General features: G+C 44.8%; 1 protein-coding gene across 4 annotated transcripts in view; it reads right to left on the bottom strand.

Annotated features, from left to right (window-relative positions):
- Nucleotides 1-27471, bottom strand: part of casr (calcium-sensing receptor) — a 75049-nt gene that overhangs the window by 23874 nt on the left and 23704 nt on the right. For 3 of the 4 annotated variants that reach the window (XM_067992998.1, XM_067992995.1, XM_067992997.1), the window contains exons 2-4: nt 18007-18449; nt 8922-9228; nt 408-1304 (exon numbers count right to left, since the gene is read on the bottom strand). In XM_067992998.1, coding sequence (XP_067849099.1) covers nt 408-1304; nt 8922-9228; nt 18007-18203 — 1401 coding nt within the window. In that variant the 5' untranslated portion in view covers nt 18204-18449. Of the gene's footprint in view, nt 1-407; nt 1305-8921; nt 9229-18006; nt 18556-27471 lie in introns of those variants that run through there. The other variant, XM_067992996.1, reaches the window with a different exon arrangement.

The following is a 27471-nucleotide window of genomic DNA, read 5'->3' as shown; positions in this document are numbered from 1 at the left end:
GCCTATTTAGAGCATCTTCCCATAGGGAATACACTTTGTGGTCTTAAAAGTTAAACACCGCTCCACCTTTGCAACAGACAGCCTTCCTCAAGGTGGTCATTTTATGCCTATTCACAATACATTGTGCTTTGCATGGTATAATGCTCCTGTCATTATAAAGCAGCAAAATACGCTGACTTACTAGGAGCAAAACCATCGGAAATCCACTAATTTTTATATAAATTGGGAAACTTCTGATAAAATTGGGATGGTTTGGGAGTAGTGGCGTTACAATCGTGAATTTTGATGAACAACAGTTTGTGACTTCCTAATGATACAGTGGTAGTCCCTTTAACTATTCTTACAATGGACAGCTCTGCAATAGTGTTTCTATTAAGTTCTCACTTATGAAAATTCATTTTGTTTACCTGCCATGCCTCAACTTTCTTTATATCGGCACATGATCCATTCGCGAAAATGCCCTTCCCAGGTGTGCAGGTATAGATGTCCTGCAGAGCGTGAGCAATCGAATACACTGCCACATATACATTATATGAAATACGGAGGTGAGTATAATCCAGATAAGGGGTCTCCACACTCGTGACATTCTCTTCTCCAGTGCATGGAGGTCGTAATGTTGTCCTTGTGGAATGCCCCACTTTAGCATTGTCATCGTGCATTGCTAATCCATGGGTTGGTGTTTTGGAATTCTTTAGTTGTGTTAAGGATTCATCAGTGAAATAACAATTGAATGTTTCTTCCCAGAATTCCTTGACAAATCCATTGTCAGAGGACATGCTGGGATGCACCTTTTCTAAAAACTCATGGAATCCGGGGATGCGTCCTGCTCTTAGGGCAAATCCAATGGTTCCACCAACAACATGGAAGTATTCTGGTTTGGCTATCAGTGAGGAACTAGCCCATGCTTCACTTGCTAGCCATATTCTACCAGTCATATTTCGTCGAACTATCTCTTGTATTAGTGGTTCCAAGTCAGGGCCATTTGAAAAGACAACAATCACTTTGGCTGTGGAATTCTGAATAGCATCTGCAATCTCCTCAAATTTTTTTTGTGTATAGTACTGAGAAATCATCTCACTGAAATCAATGCAGATGTCCCTCTCTTGAGCTTCTTCTCGAAACTTTTCTATTCCTGGACGGCCATAATCATCGTCAGCTGCAAGAGTTCCCACCCAGTTCCATTGGAAATGCTCGATGATCTCAGCCATTGCCGTGGCCTGTTGCTCATCATTGGGGATTGTGCGAAGGAAAGCCTTGTACTCATTTTTGTTGCTCAATAGTCTGCTTGAAGAGGCATAACTGACCTTCAATATGAACAAAATATGTTAGCAAGGGTCACTTCTGTAATAGTTAAACAGACATTAATCCTAAAATTTAAACATATGTGAACTGAAAATTTGCTTACTGCACACATGGTGACTTAGAAAACAGCTTCAAAAAAGCTGACAGAGCCCCAAGAATGGCTGAGAACACAAAAATGGCCCTGAATATAAACCTATGACATGAAAACAAATAATTGGACTGTGGGACACGGGTTGTAACTGAAACTGTGGGCACATCCAACATTCCTTAAAACATATCGGAGGAAATAAACCATAAGTGTATGAAAGACACAAGATTTAATTTCTAGATGGGGTCTGGGGTTATACATTCCCAGAATATTTTGCACACTTCGAGTTGCTGCATTTTCTTGCATTTTGAAATCTACAATGAAATTTGCATTCAATTTGTTTTAAACGAAAAGGAGGGATATTTGTTGAATTTTTTTGAAAATCACTCTCTGCCTTATTTACTATAGGAGAATTTCAGTCAAGCTTTTGAACACAAAACTTAGAACTGTACACACTCCTTCCAAATACCCTCATCCCCTCTATGACAACTTTTGGAACAGGGAGGTCCAGGGGAGTGTTTCCCCAGAACATTTTGAGTTCTTACATTTAAAATGGTGCATTCTGGTTAACTTAAACATTTTTTATTTTATAGAAGGGAGAGGCCCTGAACTTGCGATCTCAGTAAGAGTGATGCTCGCTGGGAGTGCTGGTTGTGAAATTGTGGGCCCACAAACCTTGATTATCCATCCATTTAATAGACAGAAAATCAGGAGTTGCAGGCCTGCAATTTCCTAAGCAGCGCCCACATGGTTCTAGCTAGAACTCTTTCCATTCCCTGTGGTTCTAGCTAGAACTCTTTCCATTCCCTGTGGTTCTAGATAAAACTGCTCCCCCTCCCCATGGTTCTAGCTAGAACTGCTCCCCCTCCCCATGGTTCTGGCTAGAACTCCTCCCCCGCCCCATGGTTCTAGCTAGGACTGCTCCCCCTCCCCATGGTTCTGGCTAGAACTCCTCCCCTGCCCCATGGTTCTAGCTAGAACTCCTCCCCCGCCCCATGGTTCTAGCTAGAACTCCTCCCCTGCCCCATGGTTCTAGCTAGAACTCCTCCCCCTCCCCATGGTTCTGGCTAGAACTCCTCCCCCACCCCATGGTTCTAGCTAGAACTCCTCCCCCACCCCATGGTTCTAGCTAGAACTCCTCCCCCTCCCCATGGCTCTGGCTAGAACTCCTCCCCCTCCCCATGGTTCTAGCTAGAACTCCTCCCCTGCCCCATGGTTCTAGCTAGAACTCCTCCCCCGCCCCATGGTTCTGGCTAGAACTCCTCCCCCACCCCATGGTTCTAGCTAGGACTGCTCCCCCTCCCCATGGTTCTAGCTAGAACTCCTCCCCTGCCCCATGGTTCTAGCTAGAACTCCTCCCCCGCCCCATGGTTCTGGCTAGAACTCCTCCCCCACCCCATGGTTCTAGCTAGAACTCCTCCCCCGCCCCATGGTTCTAGCTAGGACTGCTCCCCCTCCCCATGGTTCTGGCTAGAACTCCTCCCCTGCCCCATGGTTCCAGCTAGAACTCCTCCCCCTCCCCATGGCTCTGGCTATAACTCCTCCCCCTCCCCATGGTTCTAGCTAGAACTCCTCCCCCTCCCCATGGTTCTAGCTAGAACTCCTCCCCCTCCCCATGGCTCTGGCTAGAACTCCTCCCCCTCCCCATGGTTCTAGCTAGAACTCCTCCCCCTCCCCATGGTTCTAGCTAGAACTCCTCCCCCTCCCCATGGCTCTGGCTAGAACTCCTCCCCCACCCCATGGTTCTAGCTAGAACTCCTCCCCCTCCCCATGGTTCTGGCTAGAACTCCTCCCCCGCCCCATGGTTCTAGCTAGGACTGCTCCCCCTCCCAGTACTTTACGTTCCACTCCCACCCAGGTCAAGCTGGTGTTCTTTTACTTCCCCAGTTCAAGCTGGCACTCTTCTCCCTTCATCAGTTTAAGTTTCCACTGTTCTCCACTTCAATTTGAGAGTTCAAGCTGATAGTCTTCTCGCCCCCCACCTCCCCCAGTTCCAGCTAGTGCTTTTCACCCTATGCTCCAGCAATTTAAGCTAGCACTCGCCATCTCCCCATTGTGCAAGCTGTCTCTTCTGTTTCCCTCAGTTGAAGCTGGTACTCTTCTCACCCTTCAATTCAAGCTACCACTCCGTTCTTGCTGGACCTCTACTCAGCCTTCCCTTTGTCGCTCCTGGTTCTCCCCTCCCCCCACTGCTGCTCTTGGTTCCTACCTCTTGCTGCTGCTGCTTCTCTAGGGGATTGAATACCATAGCAATCTGTGAACAGTAATTCCTGATTTGCTCCTGTAACATGTAGCTATATTAATTTCCATGGAGGAGCAGCAGCAGATGGATAGGAGCCTGGATCAGCACTGAGTGAAGGAGGCACTGACAGTCATAATTCATTGTAACAAAGTCATAGGGACGAGAAAAGTAATCAGTTTAGCAGGGCTTCATCTGTAAAGGGTCAGAATTTTTCTAGTAGCTTTAATGTAGCTTCTGGCAAGATCAAGAAAAAAGTTTGTAGTAAAGTGGTTTTTCTGAAATCACTTTTCTCAGTCTGAATACTGCCACTTCAGTACAGCTTGAGGAAAGCTCTATCCTATTGAAGACACCATTCTTCAGGTGAAAATTAAAGCCTCAAATACCCATCCCAGTGGATAATAAAGATCTCATGGTTTAAAAACAGAACATGACCTTTCTGTTTAATATTTCCTGAAGAAAACACTCATGGAGCTCTGGCTCTTTCAATTGCATCTTGCCTGCCTTTCTGAAGTGGCCTGCTTGCTTTAGGTGATCACTGAAATTTGATTAGCTACTTTTTCATTGTATTAGAAAAATGCATTCAGTTGAAAGTTTATAGTTAAATAGTAACTCTTGGAGGATACTTTGTTAATTCATTGTATTGAGAATGGATGTCCAAGATGGAGTTACAATCAAGAGATTAGGGAAATCCTGTAAACCAAAGAAGTGAAGTTTTATTCATGAATGCCGTCCGCACTGTGAGATAACCTTGTTCTCACCTATCGGTTAAACAGCTTCAAATGGTTCAGTGTACTTGCAAGAAACTGAATGTTAGAATAATATCTTATAAATCAATATCTCAGTATCAGATTCATCACTACCTTTTTATGGAAGGTGATAAGAGTCGCCAAAGCTTCAGCTTACAAAAAAAAACTGTTTCCAGAAGTGTAAGCCATCGTGACTAGCGAACAGCAGTTACCTCACTACTGAGGTCAGCACAGTTAGTGCAGCGTTAAAAATGGAACTACTGCAGTCAATCATCAACATAGTTACAATGTTAAATGACCTCCAACTAAAGCAACCATCATCTCACACTTACCCTCCAGCTACGGTGCCTCTAACGTCACTGAATTCAATTAATGGTGTAGCAAGCTGAATGTTATTATAACCATTAATTTTAATATTGGTATTAGATATTAATTGGGAACGGTAGCATAGTGGTTATGTTAATGGACTAGTAATCTAGAGGCCTGGACTAATAATCTGGAGTCAAGAGTTCAAATCCCGCCGCGGCAGCTGGACATTTTAAATTCAATTAATTAAATAAAATCTGGAATTAAAAAAAACTAGTATCAGTAATGGTGACCATGAAACTACCGGATTGTCGTAAAAAGCCATCTGGTTTATTAATGTCCTTTAGGGAAGGAAATCTGCCGTCCTTACCCGGTCTGGCCTATATGTGACTCTAGACTCACAGCAATGTGGTTGATTCTTAATCGCCCTCTGAAATGGCCCAGCAAGCCACTCAGTTGTACAATCTCGCTACAAAACATCATAACAAGAATAAAACCGGACGGACCACTAGGCACCAGACACGACAAAGGCAAATTAAGCCCAGTCAACTCTGCAAAGTCCTCCTCACGAATATCTGGGGACTTGTGCCAAAATTGGAAGAGCTGACCCACAGACTAGTCAAGCAACAGCCTGACATAGCCATACTCATAGAATCATACCTTTCATCCAATGTCCCAGACTTTTCCATCACCATCCCTGGGTATGTCCTGTCCCACTGGCAGGAAAGACCCACTAGAGATAGTGATACGGTGATATACAGTCAGGAGGGAGTGGCCCTGGGAGTCCTCAACATTGACTCCGGACCTCATGAAATCTCATGGCATCAGGTCAAACATGGGCAAGGAAACATTCTGCTGATTACCACCTACCGTCCTCCCTCAGCTAATGAATCAGTCCTCCTCCATGTCGAGTACCACTTGGAGGAAGCACTGAGGGTAGCAAGGGCACAAAATGTACTCTGGGTGGGGGACTTCAATGTCCATCACCAAGAGTGGCTCGGTAGCTCCAATACTGACCAAGCTGGCCGAGTCCTGAAGGATATGACTGCCAGACTGGGCCTGCGGCAGGTGGTGAGCGAACCAACACGAGGAAAAAAACCTACTTGACCTCGTCCTCACCAATCTGCCTGTCGCAGATGCATCGGTCCATGACATGATTGGCAGGAGTGACCACCGCACAGTCCTTGTGGAGATGAAGTCCCATCTTCACACTGAGGACACCATCCAACGTGTTGTGTGGCACTACCACCATGCTAAATGGGATAGATTCAGAACAGATCTGGCAGCACAAAACTGGGCATCCATGAGGTGCTGTGGGCCATCAGCAGCAGCAGAATTGTATTCCAGCACCACCTGTAACCTTATGGCCTGGCATATTCCTCACTCTACCATTACCAACAAGCCAGGGGATCAACCCTGGTTCAACAAGGAGTGTAGAAGAGCATGCCAGGAGCAGCACCAGGCGTACCTAAAAATGAGATACCAACCTGGTGAAGCTACAACACAAGGTTACATGCATGCTAAACAGCGGAAGCAAGATGCTATAGACAGAGCTAAGCAATTCCACAACCAACGGATCAGATCAAAGCTCTGCAGTTCTGCCAAATCCAGTCGTGAATGGTGTTGGACAATTAAACATCTAACGGGAGGAGGAGGCTCTGTGAACATCCCCATCCTCAATGATGGCAGAGTCCAGCACATGAGTGCAAAAAATAAGGCTGAAGCATTTTCAACCATCTTTAGCCAGAAGTGCCGAGTGGATGATCCATCTCAGCCTCTTCCTGATATCCCCACCATCACAGAAGCCAGTCTTCAGCCAACTCGATTCACTCCACATGATATCAAGAAACAGCTGAGTGCACTGGATACAACAAAGGCTATGGGCCCCGACAACATCCCGGCTGTAGTGCTGAAGACTTGTGCTCCAGAACTAGCTGCGCCTCTAGCCAAACTGTTCCAGTACAGTTACAACACTGGTATCTACCCGACAATGTGGAAAATTGCCCAGGTATGTCCTGTCCACAAAAAGCAGGACAAATCCAATCCAGCCAATTACCGCCCCATCAGTCTGCTCTCAATCATCAGCAAAGTGATGGAAGGTGTCCTCGACAGTGCTTTCAAGCGGCACTTACCCACCAATAACCTGTTCACCGATGCTCAGTTTGGGTTCCACCAGGACCACTCGGCTCCAGATCTCATTACAGCCTTGGTCCAAACATGGAAAAAAGAGCTAAATTCCAGAGGTGAGGTGAGAGTGACTGCCCTTGACATCAAGGCAGCATTTGACTGAGTGTGACACCAAGGAGCCCTAGTAAAATTGAAGTCAATGGGAATCAGGGGGAAAACTCTCCAGTGGCTGGAGTCATACCTAGCACAAAGGAAGATGGTAGTGGTTGTTGGAGGCTAATCATCTCAGCCCCAGGACATTGCTGCAGGAGTTCCTCAGGGCAGTGTCCTAGGCCCAACCATCTTCAGCTGCTTCATCAATGACCTTCCCTCCATCATAAGGTCAGAAATGGGTAAGTTTGCTGATGATTGCACAGTGTTCAGTTCCATTCACAACCCCTCAAATAATGAAGCAGTCTGTGCCCGCATGCAGCAAGACCAGGACAACATCCAGGCTTGGGCTGATAAGTGGCAAGTAACATTTGCGCCAGACAAGTGCCAGGCAATGACCATCTCCAACAAGAGAGAGTCTAACCACCTCCGTTTGATAGTCAACGGCATTACCATCGCCGAATCCCCCACCATCAACATCTGGGGGTCACCATTGACCAGAAACTTAACTGGACCAGCCATATAAATACTGTGACTGCAAGAGCATGTCAGAGGCTGCGTATTCTGTAGCGAGTGACTCACTTCCTGACTCCCCAAAGCCTTTCCACCATCTACAAGGCACAAGTCAGGAATGTGATGGAATACTCTCCACTTGCCTGAATGAGTGCAGCTCCAACAACACTCAAGACGCTCGACACCATCCAGGACAAAGCAGCCCGCTTGATTGGTACCCCATCCATCACCTTATACATTCACTCCCTTCACCACCGGCGCACTGTGGCTGCAGTGTGTACTATCCACAGGATGCATTGCAGCAACTCGCCAAGGCTTCTTCGACAACATCTCCCAAACATGTGACCTCTACCACCTAGAAATACAAGGGCAGCAGGCGCATGGGAACAACACCACCTGCACGTTCCCCTCCAAGTCACACACCATCCTGAATTAGAAATTTATCGCTGTTCCTTCATCGCCACTGGGTCAAAATCCTGGAACTCCCTACCTAACAGCACTGTGGGAGAACCTTCACCACACGGATTGCAGCGGTTCAAGAAGGCGGCTCACCACCACCTTCTCAAGGGCAATTAGGGATGAGTATTAAATTCTGACCTTGCCAGCGACGCCCACATCTCATGAATGAATTTTAAAAAATCGGACGGAGTGTATAATGGACGGCTAATTCAATATCGCCCATTTTACACCATTGCTCACAGTTAAAATGACCCTCTGTTTATTTAGGCTTACTTGTCTGTTTCATATGATTCGCTAAAGAGAGTATCTTGTGGAAACAAGGCCTCCAGGTAAGGAGGGAGCAGCTCTTAATTATCAGGAAGTTGGAATTTAAATAAACATTTTAAATTTCATTTCATTTAAGCCTATGCGGGTAGAAAATCTACATTTCCTACTAAAGGAAAGCACTGAACAGCTGCATCCAGCTACTCCCACCATGTCTATAATTACAAAAACATAGGAAAAGTCAGGCATGAAATAAGATCATTCAGCCCGACAAATCCATTTCTAATTTTGCTTCAAAGGCCTTCCCTAATTATTTATTCCACAACCATGCTACTCCATAAGGAGAAAGGAACTTAGGTGCATCATCTACTTTCTTTCTAAAAACAGAATAGATGAGATAAAAGCTTAATTATCACTGTCACTGCTGCAACTAATAAAATCACAGTGTCAGGCTGCTGATATTAATGTAAAAATTCCTGTAATATGTTATATTTTTACACGTTGAACAGGAAGGATTGGGTGCACGAATGAACCTAAATTTGACTATAAAGTTCCAAGTTGATAAAACATGCTATTCACAGGGAGATGGATACTTGTGTGCAACCACATGCAGTCTCCTTCACACACACACACATACACTGTTACACACAGATATACAGAAGCATTTGTGTTCAACAATGCATACATACTTACATTCTTGCTCATTGTCACTAAGTGTACTGACCTGTGGAATGTAAAACAAACCCAGCAGGTTGGCTACAGCAGTTGAAATTCCTGATCCCGTTGCTCCCACAACTGCTATGGTTGATGGGATGTGATCAGAGCAGTTACAGAACTCATCCAAGTTCAGTGAGTCTATTTTGTTCTGGGCTACAAAGCTCAGTGTTGCTTCTAGAGCTTTAGACACTGTGTTGCATGTATCAAATATCCTGTATCCGAGGGTGATATTCGGCAGAAATCTCATGCTGTTGTTGATCTCCTCGATCGCAAATATCATTGCCTGCAACCATCGGAATCCTCTAAAATTGTACCTGTTAACAAAAATGTAAACTTGTTAATTTACATCCTCATCCACTTTTTCAGCCAGCGAGTCTCACCACTGTGTCAGCCTCTGTCGATCAGTGTGTAACTGAGATGGATACAAGGAAAGGTGCCTCACTCACATCAGTGCGTACTACACCATTGCAAAAAAAATGCATCCGTATTGCTTTCATTTAGAATTGTTTATGGCTTAATAACTAGTATTGCGATTTTAAAAGGAAAGAAAAAGAAAGACTTGCATTTATATAATGCCTTTCACGACCTCAGGACGTCCCAAAGCGCTTTACAGCCAATGAAATACTTTTCAAGTGTAGTCACTGTTGTAATGTAGGAAACATGGCAGACAATTTGCACGCAGCAAGGTCCCACAAGCAGCAATGTGATAATGACCAGATAATCTGTTTTTTTTGTGATGTTGGTTGAAGGATAAATGTTGGTCAGGACACCCCTGCTCTTCTGCGAAATAGTGCCATGGGATCTTTTACATCGACCTGAGAGGGCAGCTGGGGCCTCGGTTTCATGTCTCATCTGAAAGACTGCACCTTCGACAGTTCAGCACTCCCTCAGTACTGCACTAGAGTGTCAGCCTAGATTTTGTGTTCAAGTCTCTGGAGGTGCAATTTTTCAGATGAGACGTGAAACCGAGGCCCCGTTTGCCCTCTCAGGTGGACTTGAACCCACAACCTTCTCACTCAGAGGCAACAGTGATATCACTGAGCCACTGCTAACAATTAACATATATAAGTTTATTTTCTAATTAATACAAAGTGCATTAATATACACACTGCCCAATAGAGGCTGCCATTTTACACTAAATTAACATTAAGAATGAATACTGCTCCTTGGAACTGGGAACATTTTATAATAAAAAAAATGTTTAATGTCATCTGAATTATTTTGATTGCCACAGGAAACATTTCCATTCCTTGTGTTCATTAACAAAAATATTCTCTTTCTTCCATCCACTCCAGCCCCACGTTTCTGAACAGGTGGCTACAGTTGCTGCAAACAACCCCCACCTCCACCAAAAGGAATTAACTGCAAACAGTCCACTCCCCCTCCTTTTCTCTGAGTATCACTTGCAGAACAACATTCCCCACCAGAATTGTTAATGACTTCGGCTTTAAATCTTTCAATACAAACGAGATGGAAGTTCTGGACAGGCTAAAAGGGCTTTCAACATACAAACCCCCAGAGATAAATAACATTTACTCCAGAACGAGACTAGAGAGAAGTTCTGTGAGACACTGACAACCATTATGAGGGAGGTACCAGAAGACTGGAAATGGACCAATGTGGTGCCATATTCAAAAAGGGAGATAAATAGACACAAGCAACTACAGACACAATAGTCTAATTTCAATTCCATGTAGGATAGTGGAATCAATTATCAGGAGTAAACACTGAGAAGTATCTGTACAGTAATAACTTGGTAAACAGTAGCTAACATAGATTTAGAGGGTGATCGTCCTGCCTGACCACCCTCCTCGACTTTTTTGAGGAAGTAACATCCCAAGTGGATTGTGGAAAGTCCTAAAACTCCAAAAGGCACTTAACAAAGTCTCACATGAAAGGCTATTATTCAAACTCAGAGCTGTGGGGACCCATGGTAAACCCTGGGAATGGAAAAGAAACAGACTAAAGGGTAGAAAACATTGTGTTACAGGATTTATGACAGGGTGGGGAGAAGGACTGAATGGGTTGCCCCAGGGGTCAGTGTTTGGACCACTACTGTTTCTAATTTATACAAATGACCTGGACTCAGAGGCTCAATGCAAAGTGGTGAAATTTGCTGATGGGGCCAAACAAGAGGGGCAATTAAATTGGAGGAGGCAGCTCAGATATTACAGTGAATTGGATAATATATATATATATGCAGATGAAGAGAGGCCACGCAGAGCAGGACAAGCTGGTGGAAGAGGGAGGAGGAGGAGCAGGGCGCTCAGCAGGGGGCCATATCCGCGGAGGGTCTGCAGGGAGCAATTCTCTTACCTCAACTCCAGTGACAACCAGCGAATGAGACGTCTCCGGTTCACAAAAGGGGTCATGACTGAAATTTGTCAACTGCTGCAACCTCAAAGCAGGGCAAGGACAGCAATGCCTGTGGCTGTCAAGGTGACCATGGCTCTTAATTTTTATGGCTCTGGCTCCTTTCAGGGTGCTACTGGAGATATAAGCAATATCTCACAATTTACATTGTACTGCATTATAAGGGAGGTCATTGAGTCAAGAAGGAGGAGCAAGCACGAGGTTTTACTCACATTGCAGGCTTCCCCATGGTGCAGGGTGCCATTGATTGCACGCACATTGCCTTGCGTGCTCCTCATCTGAACTCGGCCATATTCATCAACAGAAAGGGATTCCACTCCCTCAATGTGCAGCTGGTGTGCGATCACAGGCAGCGCATCATGCAGGTCAATGCCGACTATCCTGGCAGCAGTCATGTTTCTTTCATTCTGCGTTCTATATTTGAACCAGCATGGCAGGTCAAAGGCTGGCTACTGTGCAACAAGTGTGATCCTCTCATGACATGGTTCATGACTCCAGTCAGGAACCCATGCACACGTAACACATAGGCGTCCTCAAGCAACGCTTCCGCTACCTGGACCGCTCTGGAGGAGTCCTGCAGTATTCAGCTGAGCAGGTATCGAGATTTGTGGAAGTTTGCTGCATGCTGCACAACCTGGGCATTATGAGGGAGCAGCCCTTGCCACCGCCTATCAGGCAAGAAGCTGAGGAGCAGGAGCACGAGGAAGAGGAGGAGGAAGGGAGGCTACAACATAAACAGTCCCTTTCTGCCAGGGCTCTACGTGATCAGATTATTCATGAGCGATACCAGTAACCTCAACTACATCTTCCCATTCACCAACAGTCCCACACTCCTTACCCTTCCTCTCTCACTGACCATCACTTCGCCCTCTTTCTGATAACACATATTGATTCCTCCCTCAGTTCACCGCAGAAATAAAAAACACCACCAAATGCAAATTGAAAGCCAAACTTATCAATTTGCTCATTAAATAACGCATACAAAATTAAACTATTCACCCTTGTGCATTCCCTTAGTGCCTGTCTTCCGTGTGGCTTTACCTTTCCTAGTGCTCCTACGAGGTGCATTCCCAGTGGCTGGAGCATGGGTGGAGGGATGCTGGGGAGCTTCAATTGAGGAGAGTGCAGATGGCATTGGAGGATTACCTCGAGCAGCTCTGGGCCGGGGTCGGGGGGGGGGGCCCGGCTTCATACTGCACCATCTCGGCCAGGGCTGCAGCAGTCTGGGCTGGCTGGTTGATAGGCAACAGCAAGAGCACTGGTGGAATGGCAGGGATGAGAGCAGGAAGGCTGTCAGCCTGAGAGAGGACAGCAGGTTCCTCTTCCATGGAGCCACTGCCACTCTCCCGAGGTGGTGCCTCAGCAATGCTGGTGATCTGTTCAAGAACAGATTGCTGGACTGATGTGACACCCTGGAAGCCACTTTCAACAGTGATACCCAGAGCAACGATGGCAGCAGTCTGAAATTCCAATGCAGCAGTCAGAGCTTAGATGGAAGCTGTTTGTGCTGCAATGGAAGCTGTGATATTGGTCATCAGATGCTGCATCATGGTGGGTTCCACAGGTGTGCTGATGGAGGTGACCACCCGTTCCATGTGGGAAAGGATGGGCTCCAAGCTCTGCGCAAAGCACTGTGCCAAGTTGGAGCTGGACTCCTCCATGCTTCTTGACTTTGTGTGCAAGCTTTCTGGCAGGCTTTCCAGTGCACCAAACATTTGCTGGTGTACGTCCATCAACCTTCTTCTGTAGCCTGGCCCATCGAAGTCCTCATCTGAATCCTCTGCAGCAGAACTAGTGTGCAACCTCGCCCTCTGGCAAGCTGGCACCTACAGTATCCTTTCCCCCCGCCCTGGATCCTGTCCACGGTGTCTCACCACGTGCAGATCCCTCCTCTATCCTACCCTCTAAAGTACGCGCAGTCAGTCTCTGAGCTGGTGGTTGCAAGTGTAAGATCGAGTGATGCTGTCACTGCGTCATCAGTGTCATCTTCCTCTTCCTCCTCTGACTGGGAAGGTTCCAATTCTTGGGTATCTGAAATGAAAAAGGGACGAGGGTTGGGTTGTGGTGAGGGGAGAGGAGAAAGTAAGAAGTGCATGGATACACCATCTGCAGCTTGTGAGTCAGAAAAAAATATGGGATGAGGGAGAAATGGGAAAACAGAAGGAAAATTAGGTTTGCAGGGACCCTCATCATCAATTCCTCCAGCGCCGTCAGTGACTACGGCCTCAATGATGCCCCTTCCCATGATGGCCATCACTATCTCCTCCGTAGGGATTAAAACATGCAGGCACGCATTGTCCTCCTCCAATCTTTTGCTGCAGCCTCCTGTTATGTGCCACCTTCTCCTGCAAGAAAGAGGGCACTGTATCAGTAAGTGTCCTGCAATATGTTTGGGTGATGTGGCTGTCATGGTGAATAGCTGCCAGTGTGTGTGAGCTGTAAGTTGAGGGTGTGAGGCTTGCAACAGTGCTAAGTGTGTGAGGGTGAGGAAAACCATATGAATTGAAGGGTAGAGTGCTGATTGATAGAAATTGTTGGTAGCTGGGTGATGGGGGGGTGTAGTGATTTGAGCAGTGGATAAGGCTAGTGGTGCAGTTGGTAGGATGTGCCATTTGAAGATTGAACTCACTCACCTTGACAACTCGTGTCAGATCATTAAACTTCTTCCTGCACTGCGTCCATGTTCTTGAAGCTATTTTCCTGGCATTGACCTCCACCGCTACTTCCTCCCGCTGCCTCCTGAGCATTTGTCTCGAGGACCTCCTGCCCTCTTGCGGATACAGACTGTCTCTCCTTCTCTCCACCTCTTGCACCAAAGCCTCCAGTGCATTGTCAGAAAGTCTTGTCGCATGCTCTCTCGCAGGTTGAGCCATCTTAACAAAATTCTTCAAAATCAATTCACTTCTTGACACCACTTCCAGCAGCCTCAATGCACCTCCCCTTTAAGAGGTGCAGGCTACCTTTAAATAGCACTAGTGACTCACAATATCAGGCCTCTTGCTAACGTGTGCAACCAATGAACAGTGCAGGCTTGAACCCATGACCTTCTGACTCAAGAATGCTACTACTGAGCCAAGCTGACACAATAATTCATAATGTGGACTAGAGTGATCTTAATTCACATCTCTGTAAATCACTGCATATTTCAATGAGATCTTAAAAATAGTAAGACTCAATCTGATCTCAGTTCTAGCTCAGTAAACATTAGTTAAGCTCACTAATTGTTTCCGTTATTTCATTAAAAAAAATGGTCCTTAAATTCCAGCCTGGATCAAGGGCACTTTTGTAAGGCCCCAAACCTTACCTAGACTAAGGTAATCAATCCAAGAGGGCACCTCAGATGGGATGGCTGTGTGCCACTCCTTCTTACAAGATCAAGTGCTGATGTTCCCTTAGCAGCCTGCCCCAACCATGTCAAATGGCCCTGTCCCCGCAATTTAGGATAGGGTCTATGGCCAACTAAATGGGTGACAGGGGTTGCATTCCGTCACTCTTCCATCGTCGAGATGTTTCCCACTGAGTTTTGGGTCCAATGTTAGTCAAGGACGTTTGAATAATGCCTCAAAAAACAGGACTGTGACTCAGTGAGGTCTGAAATAAAGCTGATTATTCACTGTAGCATAAGTGAATCAAACTAAATTACAATAAAACTCAGAGATACGTTGATAAAAACATATGAGGCAAAACAGGGTGGCATTGTGAAATCTCTTAGTAAAGAACAATACTCAGTGAGATCTCTTTTGCATCTAAGAATGGTTCACAGTAATGCAACACCTCAGCAAGTTACAATGGCTTTCAGTAATTGGTTATATGTCATAACAAAGCCATATATCAAATAAGTATCATCAAATCACAATATGACAGTAAGAAGTGTTATGTCTCAGTAAGCACAATGTAACTCAGTAAGATATCAATTCATACTTCTGTAAATCATTGGAAGGTTCAACCAGATAAGTAGATCACTGTGTATTCAGTAAAATCTAAGATACAGTATGTGTTAGTAAATCACAAAGAAGTTCAATAATATAGGCATTAACGGTTCCACTGAAAGTTGATTTATGTTTCAATAAATAAGTGTGACCAAGTGGGATTTCAGATACATATTTGTAAAGCAGAGTGTAACTTAGCTACATCTCAGTAAATCCCAACATTACTGAGAGACCTCACTTACATCCCACTGAGTCTTGCAGTAATTAATTAAGATCCAGATGAGGCTTCAGTTCATCATTCTACACCTTAGTGAGATCAATGTTCTATCTCAGAAATTACTGTGGGTACCAGTGAGATTTCAGTAAAATCACAATGTAAGTATATAATGATGATATATTATAGCTGAGAAGATAACAATGAATGTCAAGTCATAGATCTCAGATAAATCTTAGTAAATCATTTTAGTGCTAAGCGAGATCCAAACTCTTCCTTCATAAATCACAATGGGCCAGAAATCGCTCCCAAAATAACGGAGGAGCTCAACAGCGCTCTCCGTTGTTAGTGGCGAATTGAAGGAGTAAGGTCCGGTGTTTGCACATGCAAAGTGAAACGTGGAAATCGGGAACTTGCTCCTAGTGGTTTGCCAGTGATATGACAGCTTCACATTAAAGGGCCATCACACGCTGCAATCAGAGAAATCATTGAAAAAGCGCCAACTTGCTTATCTGCCCAGCTGAAAAGTAACTAATATCACCACCAAACAGGTATGCTTAAAAATACCAGGACTAAACAAAGTTTTAATAGCGTGGTAAATCTTAATGACTGCCAAACAACTAAAAATTAACTTTTAAAAATGTGGAGTCTCCTTATTTTAATACTTTTTAGTCATTAAAAAAAAATTAAATTAAAAAATTAATTTTTTTACTTTTATCTTCTGTCACTTTAATTTAATTCAATTATTAATTAACATTTTTATTTACAATGACATCCAGAATACTAACTTTAAATGAATGAAGTCTGCTTGCCTGCTTGAGCAATGCAGCCTGAATCTGTGGGCGTGACTTCTCTTCCTGACAGATTTTGTGGGCGTGTCTTCTCCTCACACACTTTTCCAGCCGTGATATGGAACTGAGTTTCACTGAATCTTACTGTGATTTACTGAAGTATTGCGATATATATATCGATATATATTTAGTCCATATCACGCTGCTCAGAGGCTGGGTTGATAGCGCACAATTTTTTAAAAGTTCAAATTCAAGCAATTCGATGCCACAGAGCCCGCAGTAAGTAATTTCATTAATTGAATTTGCAGGAGCGATGCCTCAATGCTCTGTATGATTTTTGGCCCATTAGGCCTCAGTGAGATCTTACTTAAATCTCATTAAGTCACTACATAACTGAATGAGATCTCAGTCACACTTCAATTACTGTCTCACTGTGAGTCACGATGGGCCAGAAATTACTCACCTGAGGACGCCGTTCTGTAATGGCGTCCTCTCCAGCCGCCTGCAAATCGATTGTGCAAGTTTGCGAATGCGCACATGCACAGTAAAACCCTGAAATCGCGAACTTGCTCCCATTGGTTCGCCGTCGGCTTGACAGTTACGAATTAAAGGGCCACCTACGTTACAATCAATAAAATCATGAAACATTCGTAAATTTATCCATCAGCCCAACTGGAACAAAGATACTTACGCCACCAAAAGGTACGCTGGAAAATACCAGCCTTACACGACTTTTTAAAAGTGTGGTGACAGTTAATGACTGCGAAACAACAAAAAATTAAATTTTAAAAATGTGGAATGTCAAATTACTCTTTTTAGTATTTTTGGATCATTAAAAAAAATATTAAAAATTAAATTAAAAAAAAAAATTCTAACTTTTAACTTCTGTAAGTTTCATTAAATTAAATCATTTGCTTGGCTTTTTATAATAAAAGGAGTGTTAAATTTTTATTTACACTAATGTAGACAAGTTCACTTTAATTGAATGAGTTTTACTTGCCTGCTTGTGGGCGTGACTTCTCTTCGCAACAGATTCTGTGGGCGTGGCTTCCGTTCCCACAGAGTCTATCACTAGGAAGGAAGGTGCACTGAAATCACAGATCTGAACTGAGAAAAAATTTAAAATGAAGCAAGCGGACATCGGAGACCATGAGGTAAGCACTTTCGTAGTCTTTATCCACAGGATGTGCAGACAGCTTTGCCACGCCGGTCAGAGCAAGTTCTGGCCCAATATTTCAGCAAATCGTAATGTGACAATGATATATATATCGCAATACTTCAGTAAATCACAGTAAGATTCAGTGAAACTCAGTTCCATATCATTAAGCCACTGTATAATCACAATTCTTCTTCAATAAACTAGTATGATTCAATAAAATCACAGTAAAAGTTGCTCAGTAAATCATAGTGTGATTCAATGGTATATATTCAGTGAATACTCAGTTATACCAATATCTCAGGAAATTGTGGTCTAACTCAATGATACAATTCAGATTTTCACTTTGGCTCAGCTGTGCAAAACTAATAAAGGTTATTTCTGAAATGCAGCTTTGGAAGCTGAGTGGCTCAAATTGACAGGACGCAATACTGACATTTTTCATATTTTCCCCTTATATCAATTGAATGGAATGTTGTTGATGGTTGTTATGAGAAAGTCTATAACCTTATCGGGCCACCTTTCAAAAGCAATAGGATAAATTTAAGTCTGAAGGTGGACATACATACTTTTTAAAAATGCATACAACACAATTTTGTTTGAAAAGTTTGTTGTACTTAAGGACCTACCGAATACATTTAGTTGCCTCTGGTCTAGATTTTAAGTCTTGATCCTTTGCAACTACTCCGAAATGTATTGGGAAAAGACCTCCCAGTATAATGTCTCCCTTTTTCTGTGCCCTTTGGTTTGGACCATATCCCGAGACACTGCAAGATTGAAGAAGAGTAAATCCCAAGAATAAGAGATGATAATAATAATGCCCCATTGTACAGTTCTCTTTTCCCAATGTCTTCGCCAAATCAGACTGCTCCAATCCCACCAATATTCACTTAGAGAAGAATCGCTGAAGCTTTTTGCTTATCTTTGTAATGATGAGGGATGACTCTGGTGTAGAATTTTTGAAAGGTGAAAACTGATTTCCCCTTGAAGTCTTCCATCTTGTAAAAAGGTGATCATACAGTCCTAAAGCTGGCGAACAAACCGTTCAGTTTTGTTTCATTTTGACAGATTCCTTTGGGAAAGAAAAGACATAAGTTGTGTAACTGTAAGCTTGTACTTTGGAAGTGCAAAAGATAATTTTTCTTCTGCTTTCTGCCCTTCCTCATTTCTTCCCATGAAGCCCGTTCACTTCCACTTGACCTCCTTTTATGGAAAAGGTATGATGGACAATGTAAGAACATTATAACATAAGAAATAGGAGCAGGAGTAGGCCATATGGCCCCTGAGCCTGCTCCGCCATTCAATAAGATCATGGCTCATCTTCTACCTCAACTCCATTTTCCCACCTTATCCCTATATCCCTTGATTCCCATAGTGTCTAAAAATCTATTGCTCTCGGTCTTGAATCTACTCAATGACTGAGCATCCACAGCCCTCTGGGGTAGAGAATTCCAAAGATTCACAACCCTCCAAGTGAAGAAAGTTTTCCTCATCTCGGTCCTAAATGGCCGACCCCTTATCTTGAGACTATGACCCCTAGTTCTAGACTTTCCAGCCAGGGGAAACAGTCTCTCAGCATCTACCCTGTCAAGCCCTCTAAGAATTTTATACGTTTCAATGAGATCACCTCTCATTCGTCGAAACTCAAGAGAATATAAGCCCATTCTACTCAATGTCTCCTCATAGGACAACCCTCTCATCCCAGGAATCAATCCAGTGAACCTTTGTACCAAGTATATCCTTCCCTAGTTAAGGAGACCAAAATTGTACACAGTATTCCAGGTGTGGTCTCACCAGAGCCCTATATAATTGCAGCAAGACCTCCTTATTTTTATATTCCAACCCCCTTGCAATAAAGGCTAGCATACCATTTGCCTTCCTAATTGCTTGCTGTACCTGCATGTTAACTTTCAGTGATTCATGTACAAGGACACCCAAATCCCTCTGAATACCAACATTTCTTAGTCTCTCACCTTTTAAAAAATATTCTGCTTTTCTATTCTTCCTACCAAAGTGAATAATTTCACATTTCCCCACATTATACTCCATCTGCCACTTTCTTGCCCACTCACTTAACCTGTCTATATCCCTTTGCAGCCTCTTTGTGTCCTCCTCACAGCTTACTTTCCCACTTAGCTTTGTATCATCAGCAAACTTGGATACATTACACTCGGTCCCCTCATCTAAGTCATAAATTTCCATGAATTTCTCCACGACTCCTGCTAAGGTCACTCAAAGATTGGCTGAAAGGGGGTAGGTGAAACAGGCTTGTAGCAACAAAACATGGCTATGACAGGTGAGCACACAACTTGCAGTTAAAGAGATTCTCTAGGAAACACTCAGAGAAAGTAAAAAAAATTGAGACTTTCAGTACTATCTCTGTAAGTTTCTTGTTAAAAATTTGAAAGTTTTTACTTGCCTATCTTTTAAAACATGGTTTAATTTTTCCCAGAGGTTGCCCAGCACTGCCCGAAATTTGTTAGGCCCTGACATGCGAGCTGTGTCGGGGAGCCTGATTGGTACCCGCAACTTGCCTGATGATGATAATAAGGCCCAAGGATGATATTAGCTTGATCCTGGCTGCACGCTGCTGGTATCTCGGCCAGTTTGGGGCACTAACAAATTTAGGCACCAATGTTTGTGGAAACCTATACTGATTCTAAAGGCAGAATTTATGGAAAGGTGGTAAAACAGAAAAACCTGACATGAGACAGTGGTTTAATTGCACATGTTGCAGAATGTGTTTTTTTGTTCAATGTTATTGCAGTTCTGGTTTACTGCGTCTTAATACCAATAACTTATTGATTCTGTATGAATTTTGTAACATGGTACTCCCATTGTCAAACATGAAGGTGATCTTTCTAATGCTACCATGGGACATGAAAACCCTGGGATCATGCTCCAGAGTTTTCTACCTCAATTTATAAGGAAATACATCTAATCACCTCTGATATGGTGTGACTTGAGGAGCCTATGGTTCATTTAGTCAGGGTAATTGCTTTGGAAAATGCAAAAGCATGTGCGTGACAGAATGAGGCAGACAAATTTAGGTTCTGTGTGCCTAATTAGTATACTGTGCTGTTGAGATACTGAAAAGATGGAAACTCAGTTCTATACATATATAATTTCAAAGCTTCCTGACAGGAGATTTCTAATGCAGTAGAGACCTCACAGTCTGATCACACTTGGGAACAGTGATTTACAAACATACAAAAAGGGTGCAAAAGGCCCATCAGTGCTCATCCTATCAGTTAAACGGTGCAACCTCCCTAATACACTTTAACTATGTGCATAAAGAGGCAAATATAAAAAAAACTATGGTCAATTTCAGGAAAAGCTCTGGGAAATTTGTCCCCAACTCCCTAAGGCAATCAAGCAAGTTACCCACGATGCATCACTAGACATACTTAACTAACTCCCCTCCCCATATGTTCCATACATGACCAAAAAAGACTATTTCCAACCATCGGGCCAATTCCAAAGGTAACAGAGTTCCCCATAAACGTATCCATCACCCTCTTGAAATTGAGAATATCTTCCACTTGCATTACCTCCCTGGGTAGACTATTCCACAATTTCATCAGCTCTTCATAAAGAAATCATATCTCACCTATGTATTCACTCTTTCTCATCTAACCTCAAATTCATCACCCCTTGTACCATAGATTGTATTAATAGTGAACATTGCTCTTGGATAATGTCATCTACAAGCCTCCATTTTCCCAAAGCAAACCTCCCTAATGTCCCTTGTCTTTCCTCGTGCACAGATGTCCAATCCTATTTATCGACTTTCTAATCTCTCGAAAGCCAGGATACCTCCATTGTGGTAGGGTGTCCAGAACAGTGTGCAATACTCAGGGTGGAGGCTTTGTGCAAACTAGTTATTACTTCCTGGAGGCTTGTGCTCTATTCCTCGAACTATACATCCCAAGATTCTGTTTCAGAAGCAAAATACTGCAGATGTTGGAGATCTGAAATAAAAACAGAAAATGCTGGAAATACTCAGCAAGTCAGGCAGCATCTGTGGAGACAGAAACAGAGTTAACGTTTCAGGTCAATGACTTTTCGTCAGAACTGGAGATTCTGTTTGCCTTTTTTACTTCCACTGCACATTTGCTGATGTTTTAATTATGTTTACCTCTAAAACCCCAAAATGCCTCTCCTATATTGTTTCCTGTAGACTGTTCCCATTTATTTTGTACTCCCACTGTTTGTTTCACTCCCCAATTTCATTACACGGACTAAAGGAATTATATGTGAAAAAGTTAATTGGTATGACTGACTAGAAATATTGTAATAGATGAAGACCCAGAGGGGTCATTTTCACCTTCAAAATCTTGGGCAGTTAACGGTCGAGCAGCTCAACCGTTCAATCAGGGTTCTATAATGGGCAGGCAATCTGCTCCACCAGTTCACTGCCCAAATGATGAAGGTGAAAATTACCCCCATAGAATCAAAGGTGCTGGATTAATTGACCAGTTTTATTGGCAGTACAGTCGAAGAGGACCTGGGCCCCACAAAAATAATCTGGGCCGCTGCTGCCCCAGGCTTCCACCAGCCACATCACAAACACCCTCCACCCACCACCCCCCACATGATCACGAACCCCTGCCAGGACTCCGGGCCGCCCGATGTCATGCCGGCCTGAATCTGCATTGGGATGCCCGTTTGGAACGGGCAGCGAGCTGGTTCTAATTAAATGAGGCCCTGACCTCGGAACGGAGCAGCCCCTTTGCACTTGGGGCTGGCCTGGAAAGTTAAAATCTCCCCTAACTGGGTGGAACGTGCACACTGCACACTCCATTCAGTATCGTCTGGTGATCCTGTCAAAGAGGAGCCCAAGGTAAGTAATTATTTATTTTTGTGGAGCCAGGGGAGCAGGAGTTCTCCTCTGGGCATCACTAAAATAACATGGGCCGTTGTCACACCTGGTACCCCCCCCCCCCCCCACCTCTTGAGAACGAACTACCTTCAGACCTACCTTTCTCCAAGCCCCGATGCCAGGCAGACCGCCCAATATTGCGTGGAGCTGGTGGGCTGCCCCGGGGTGTTTGTTTTCCACCCGTAGCCCGCTGGCACTATGTTAATGAAGACTGCACCTCAAAATAGACCGGGCTTCCCGTCGGCACTATCGGTCGGCTGGCCAGTGCATTCTGCCAACCAGTCGCCGGAAAACCATATGGACGGAAAATCTACCCCGTGGTGCTTTACTTAACTGTTAACTTTTGATTTAAGCATTAATCAATAGAATAAAGTAAAAAAGGAGAAACAATTACCTCGTGTTTCCTTTGATCAGTGAAGTAGTCAGAATATGATCACACAGAGCAAGATCACATGGAGAAGATTACACAGTCCATGCATTTTATGCAAAAGAAAAATTGCCACTAACAAAAATTATTCCACTGTCTGGTGTGGCTTTTAATGGAGTAACAAACAATGGGCTGTACTTAAGCCGTGAAACAGCAAGAGTTTAAAAAAAAACTGCAACCAGAAAAAGTATTAACATCCAGTTGTCATTTGCAAGTCACGGCCTTATGAGTAATTCTATCATCTGAAATCTTGAATAAAGTTACAGTCTTGTAACTCCTTCCCAGGTATATGTTGTGCTATATGTAATCAGCTCCAAGATTGAGAAAACAAAGCATAAGAATTTCTAAACGTCAGGTAGAACTACTCTAGGAGTTACGTTGGAACCAGTGAAGTGTGGCAACCTCAGTAACAAAGATAGTAACTATAGTACCGTCAGAGGTCAGCTACGATAGGTGCAACAGCTGTTAAATACTCTTATGAAGTTAGTAAATCATTGCAGCCAGGGAGAGCACAGAAACCTACATTATCGGACACAGGCATTGTGAGCAATACTGAGCAAGAAAGGACGGCTGGAGGCACAATACTGTTTCCATTGTTACCAGTTCGGGATCCGCAATATGCACCTTAGAATATGGAGCCTATTTGGAATTGCAACATTTGTTTCTTCAAAATAAACATCTGTGGCAGTGAACATACTGAAATAACTAGCTGTACATTTGAAAAATAAAAATGCAAATTTGGTGAGGTTAAGGGGCCATGTGCATTATTTAAGAATTAATATAAAGTCCATGATTAAACTCCTAGAATCTGCTACTACTGTGGAATAAAAATATCTGATTAGTAATAGGAAGCCCCAGACATTCTGTTACTGGTTTCAACACAATGACTGAAAGTGTGGAGGAGTATGCTTCCAGCCTATGGGGTGTCATCTCGCATTGTATCAGTAGTCTGCAGTCTACCCTGGAGAGTGTGGGCACCTTCAGAAACGCTATAGCTGGGCCCTCACAAAAGAAGCCAATGTCAGCAGCCTTTGCAGATTTAGTGGAAGCTCAAACAGCTCCCACGCAGGCTCTGGGCTCCACATAGGAGAGACAGGTGTCCACCTTGGACAGATTGGTGGACCGAATAGACAGGGGCTTTCAAGGAGGGGGCTCATCTTCTGCAGTCTGCTCTCCCGCAGATCAGTGGAAGTGATGAGCTCCAGCCCCACGGGAGCAGCTGTGGTGCAATGAGAGCAGGATATATTGACCTATCTCAGGATGTCAGCATGTCTGTTTCTTCGCCACCCCCCTCCAACAATACCCATCCTGGTGCCAGGAAGTCATCTGAGCCAGACTGCCCGGCAGCAGCCGAGGCGCGGCAGTTCACAGTCGGACCCTAACAGGCTCGAACGCCCAGAAGTCATCGGCCACAAGCATCTCAATGGTCCGCACATGAGCAACTTTCACCAGCTTTGCTGTGGCCACTGGGGGAGCATCTTGTAAGAGTGGCAGAGTTAGTAAATCTTTCTTACAAAAAAAGTACCATTGGTTGACACTTGAGTGAGAAATGAATTTACGGTAATTATTGTGTTTGGAATTAAATTAATCACTGTTCTCACATTTGGCGCGTTGATCTGCAGTGTGATTTAATAGCAACTCCTGTGTCTGCATTATCAGTATATCATTGATCTAGAAGTTGGCTGAATAGTTTCAAAGGCTGAGAAATCCAGTTATCGCCGGGCACTGGTGTGAAATCGGCGATGCATTCACAATGTGCGCCCAAAAATGGAGGCTCCAGGCTCGCTCTGAATTGGGCCTCGGGCCTTATCTACATAACACCAGCAAACTACGGACACCAATCGGGCATCACAATGCAGCTCACCAGTTGGGTCCTTCCTAAAATCGGCCAGCTTGGGCGTGGAGCCAGCTTTCAGGTGAGTGCTTTTGGGGGGGGGGAGATGAACGGGAGTGAGGTGAGTGTAGGCCAGCAGTGGCCTGCAGTATATTTATACCTGCTCCTCATTAAGGTAAGTGAAAAAGACTCACCTCTTCTTCGATGGCCTCTAGCGGTCCCTTTAAGGACCAGTAGTAAGGCCGCTGTAGACCTGGAAAAACTGAGCAGCCCATGCTCCAACCCGGTTTTTGCCAAATTTGGCATTAGGTCCTGAAATAGGCATTGACCTCTTTTAAGCAAGGGGCATAACCTTGTTTTAGACGGGCACCCTGGGCACTCAGAAGTCACCGGTTGCCAAATTGGCAGCCAGCGCACATCCGGGCATGGGAGTTCACACCTGGAAATTTGTTGCTCTCGACGAGCATTTAATGCCCAAATAACAGGGAACAATTTCTCCCCGAATGTTCTTTAATGCACGATTAAGAGAATGGTGAAAGATTTAACAAGGACTATTAATGCAGAGGGATTTTGTGCACGTTTTCAGGGCAGGGGAATGAGCAGGTCACCGGAGTCGCTGGGCAATTAGCTCATCTTTCCCACTCTTGCTGCAAGGTATCGAGGTGGCCCACCTTCTTCTGCTGCTAGCTCACCTTCACCCTGGTCTTCCTCATCCAATGTGGACTGCTGTTGCTGCTGTGCCTCCTCCAAATGTAGACCTCTCTGTATAGCGAGGTTGTGCAGGATGCAGCACGCTACTTTAACACGGGAGGCTGTTAGTGAAGCATATTGTAGGATCTCATCAGACCTGTCCCGACACCTGAACCTCTGTTTCAGCAGCCCCATGTTGTGCAGCGGCAGCTGTAAGTACTCTACAGCAATTATAACTGCCTGCGTGCCCTGTCCCCAGTGGGCAGGCAGGATTAAAATCGCCCCTAATGATTAGGAGTCATCTGAGTGTTGGAAAACCCTTGATTGACATTGAGGCATGTGCCTACAAGAGAGGAGATTTTTAAAACTTTTTTACCCAGAATACTCCCCTTACCTTCTCCTAAAAGCTTGAATCAAAATACTGTTTATAACAGAAATTAATTGTAATGAATTCAGTGTGAAGTGATGAATTTTGTAGGGAAATGGATAATGTTTTGATTAGAATACTTTTGACTCCATGGGCTCAATTTTAGCACCCGCAATCGGGTGCATTCGTGGCGGGGGGGCTGCGAAAATCAGTGATTCCCGGGGCGGGTCCGGAGCCCGGCTCCAACCCGCCCACTTCCAGGTTCCCCAGTGACGCGCTGACATGAGCGCGCAGCCCCCGAATGTGGGACTCCCGCCGGCAATTAAAGCCAGCAGGGTGCCACTTAAAGTACTTAAACAAGTATTTCAGGTTGTTTACAGACCTGATTGACCTGATATTTTAGCAGGGATGGGATTTTGCAATGAACTGGGACTGTTTCCCGTACTGGGGGAAACACTCCGAGTTGAAATGGATGTGTTGCAGCCATCAGCCTGTGGCAGCTGCAAAGGTCCATTTGACAGATGGATGGGGGGGTGGGGGGAGACCCTCACTCATTGCAGGAGGCCACTCTGTCACTTTGGACAAAGTTTGGCCTCCACCACCCTCCTCCTAACAATAAAATTCACCAACCTGCACACTTACCCGGTGTCCAGACACATGTACCTACCTTGCGGACCCCCTCAAATGTACATCTTCCGGATGGGGGCCGCCGTAGCTGCAGTCATGACCTCCTCGGAGGACGAACAGCATCACCAGCCTCGCTGGCCACGCCGTCCACCTCTGACACGTGGAGCTCCACAACACAGTGCTGTGACACATCCACCTGCACAGTAGGAGGGAGGGCAATGGCAGAGAGAGATGCATCGCAGAGGGCACTACCCTTGGCACAGGGTCTACTGACCGAGGCTCAGCTTCCTGGACCTCTCTGAGCAGCAGTGCACATGGAGGCTCAGAGTCACTCGACATGTAGTCGTGGACATCTGCAGCCTCCTTCATGCCGAGCTGCTCCCGGCTGGCCCGAGCACCATCTTCTTACCTGTCGCTGTCAAAGTCACCACTGCCCTCAACAACTTCTCTTCCGTATCCTTCCAGGGTGCCACCGCCGACATCTCTCAGTCGTCTGCACAAAAAAGCCCTGCAAAAACACCTACACCCACTCTGCAGTGACACAATGGGTGGCATCAGTTGTGGGTCTTCATTGTGATCCTCAGGAAAAGGCATTATTGCACAAACCAGACAAGATTTGCGAAGATGTGGCAGTAGTGGTGATAATATATGTTATGTGAGTTGATCAGAAATTCAATATAAGTAAACACCATGACAAACCCTCAAACACCCTTGTGCATCCCCTTCATGCTCACAACACGTTTGCCTTACGCTTCCTACTGCACATATGTGATGCATGCCTTCTGGCTGCAGCACAGGTAGTGGCAGGTTGAGTGAGGCTGACCGTGAAAGAGATGCATGAGAGGGTGAGTATGAGATAGAGCCATGAGATTGTATGAGGATTGGGTTGAGTGGTAGTGGTGGGATGAGTACTGGCAAGGTGAGTAAGTGCAGGTAAGATGAGGATGAGCTTTGAGTGGGTGTGAGGGGTGATGTGATAGAGTAGTGTTGGCAGTGCAGAAGGAGATGTGGGGTGGGGGCGGTGATGTGGGAGACGGAGTGTAGGGGAATGAGTAAGTGTACTCACTTCGGCTGACCTACTTAGGTGATGGAAGCGCCTCCTGCACTGTATGCAGGTGCGCGATATGTTGGTGGTGCTGGTGACCTCCTCTGCCACCTCGAGCCAGGCCTTCTTGGTGGCAGAGACAGGCTGCTTCCTCCCGCCTGTCGGGGGGAAGATCTCTGTCCTCCCCCTCCTCCTCACCCCATCCAATGATACCTGGAGTGA

This window comes from Heptranchias perlo, chromosome 11, assembly GCF_035084215.1.
Source record: "Heptranchias perlo isolate sHepPer1 chromosome 11, sHepPer1.hap1, whole genome shotgun sequence".
NCBI lineage: Eukaryota > Metazoa > Chordata > Chondrichthyes > Hexanchiformes > Hexanchidae > Heptranchias > Heptranchias perlo.
This window is presented reverse-complemented; position numbering and strand designations above follow the sequence as displayed.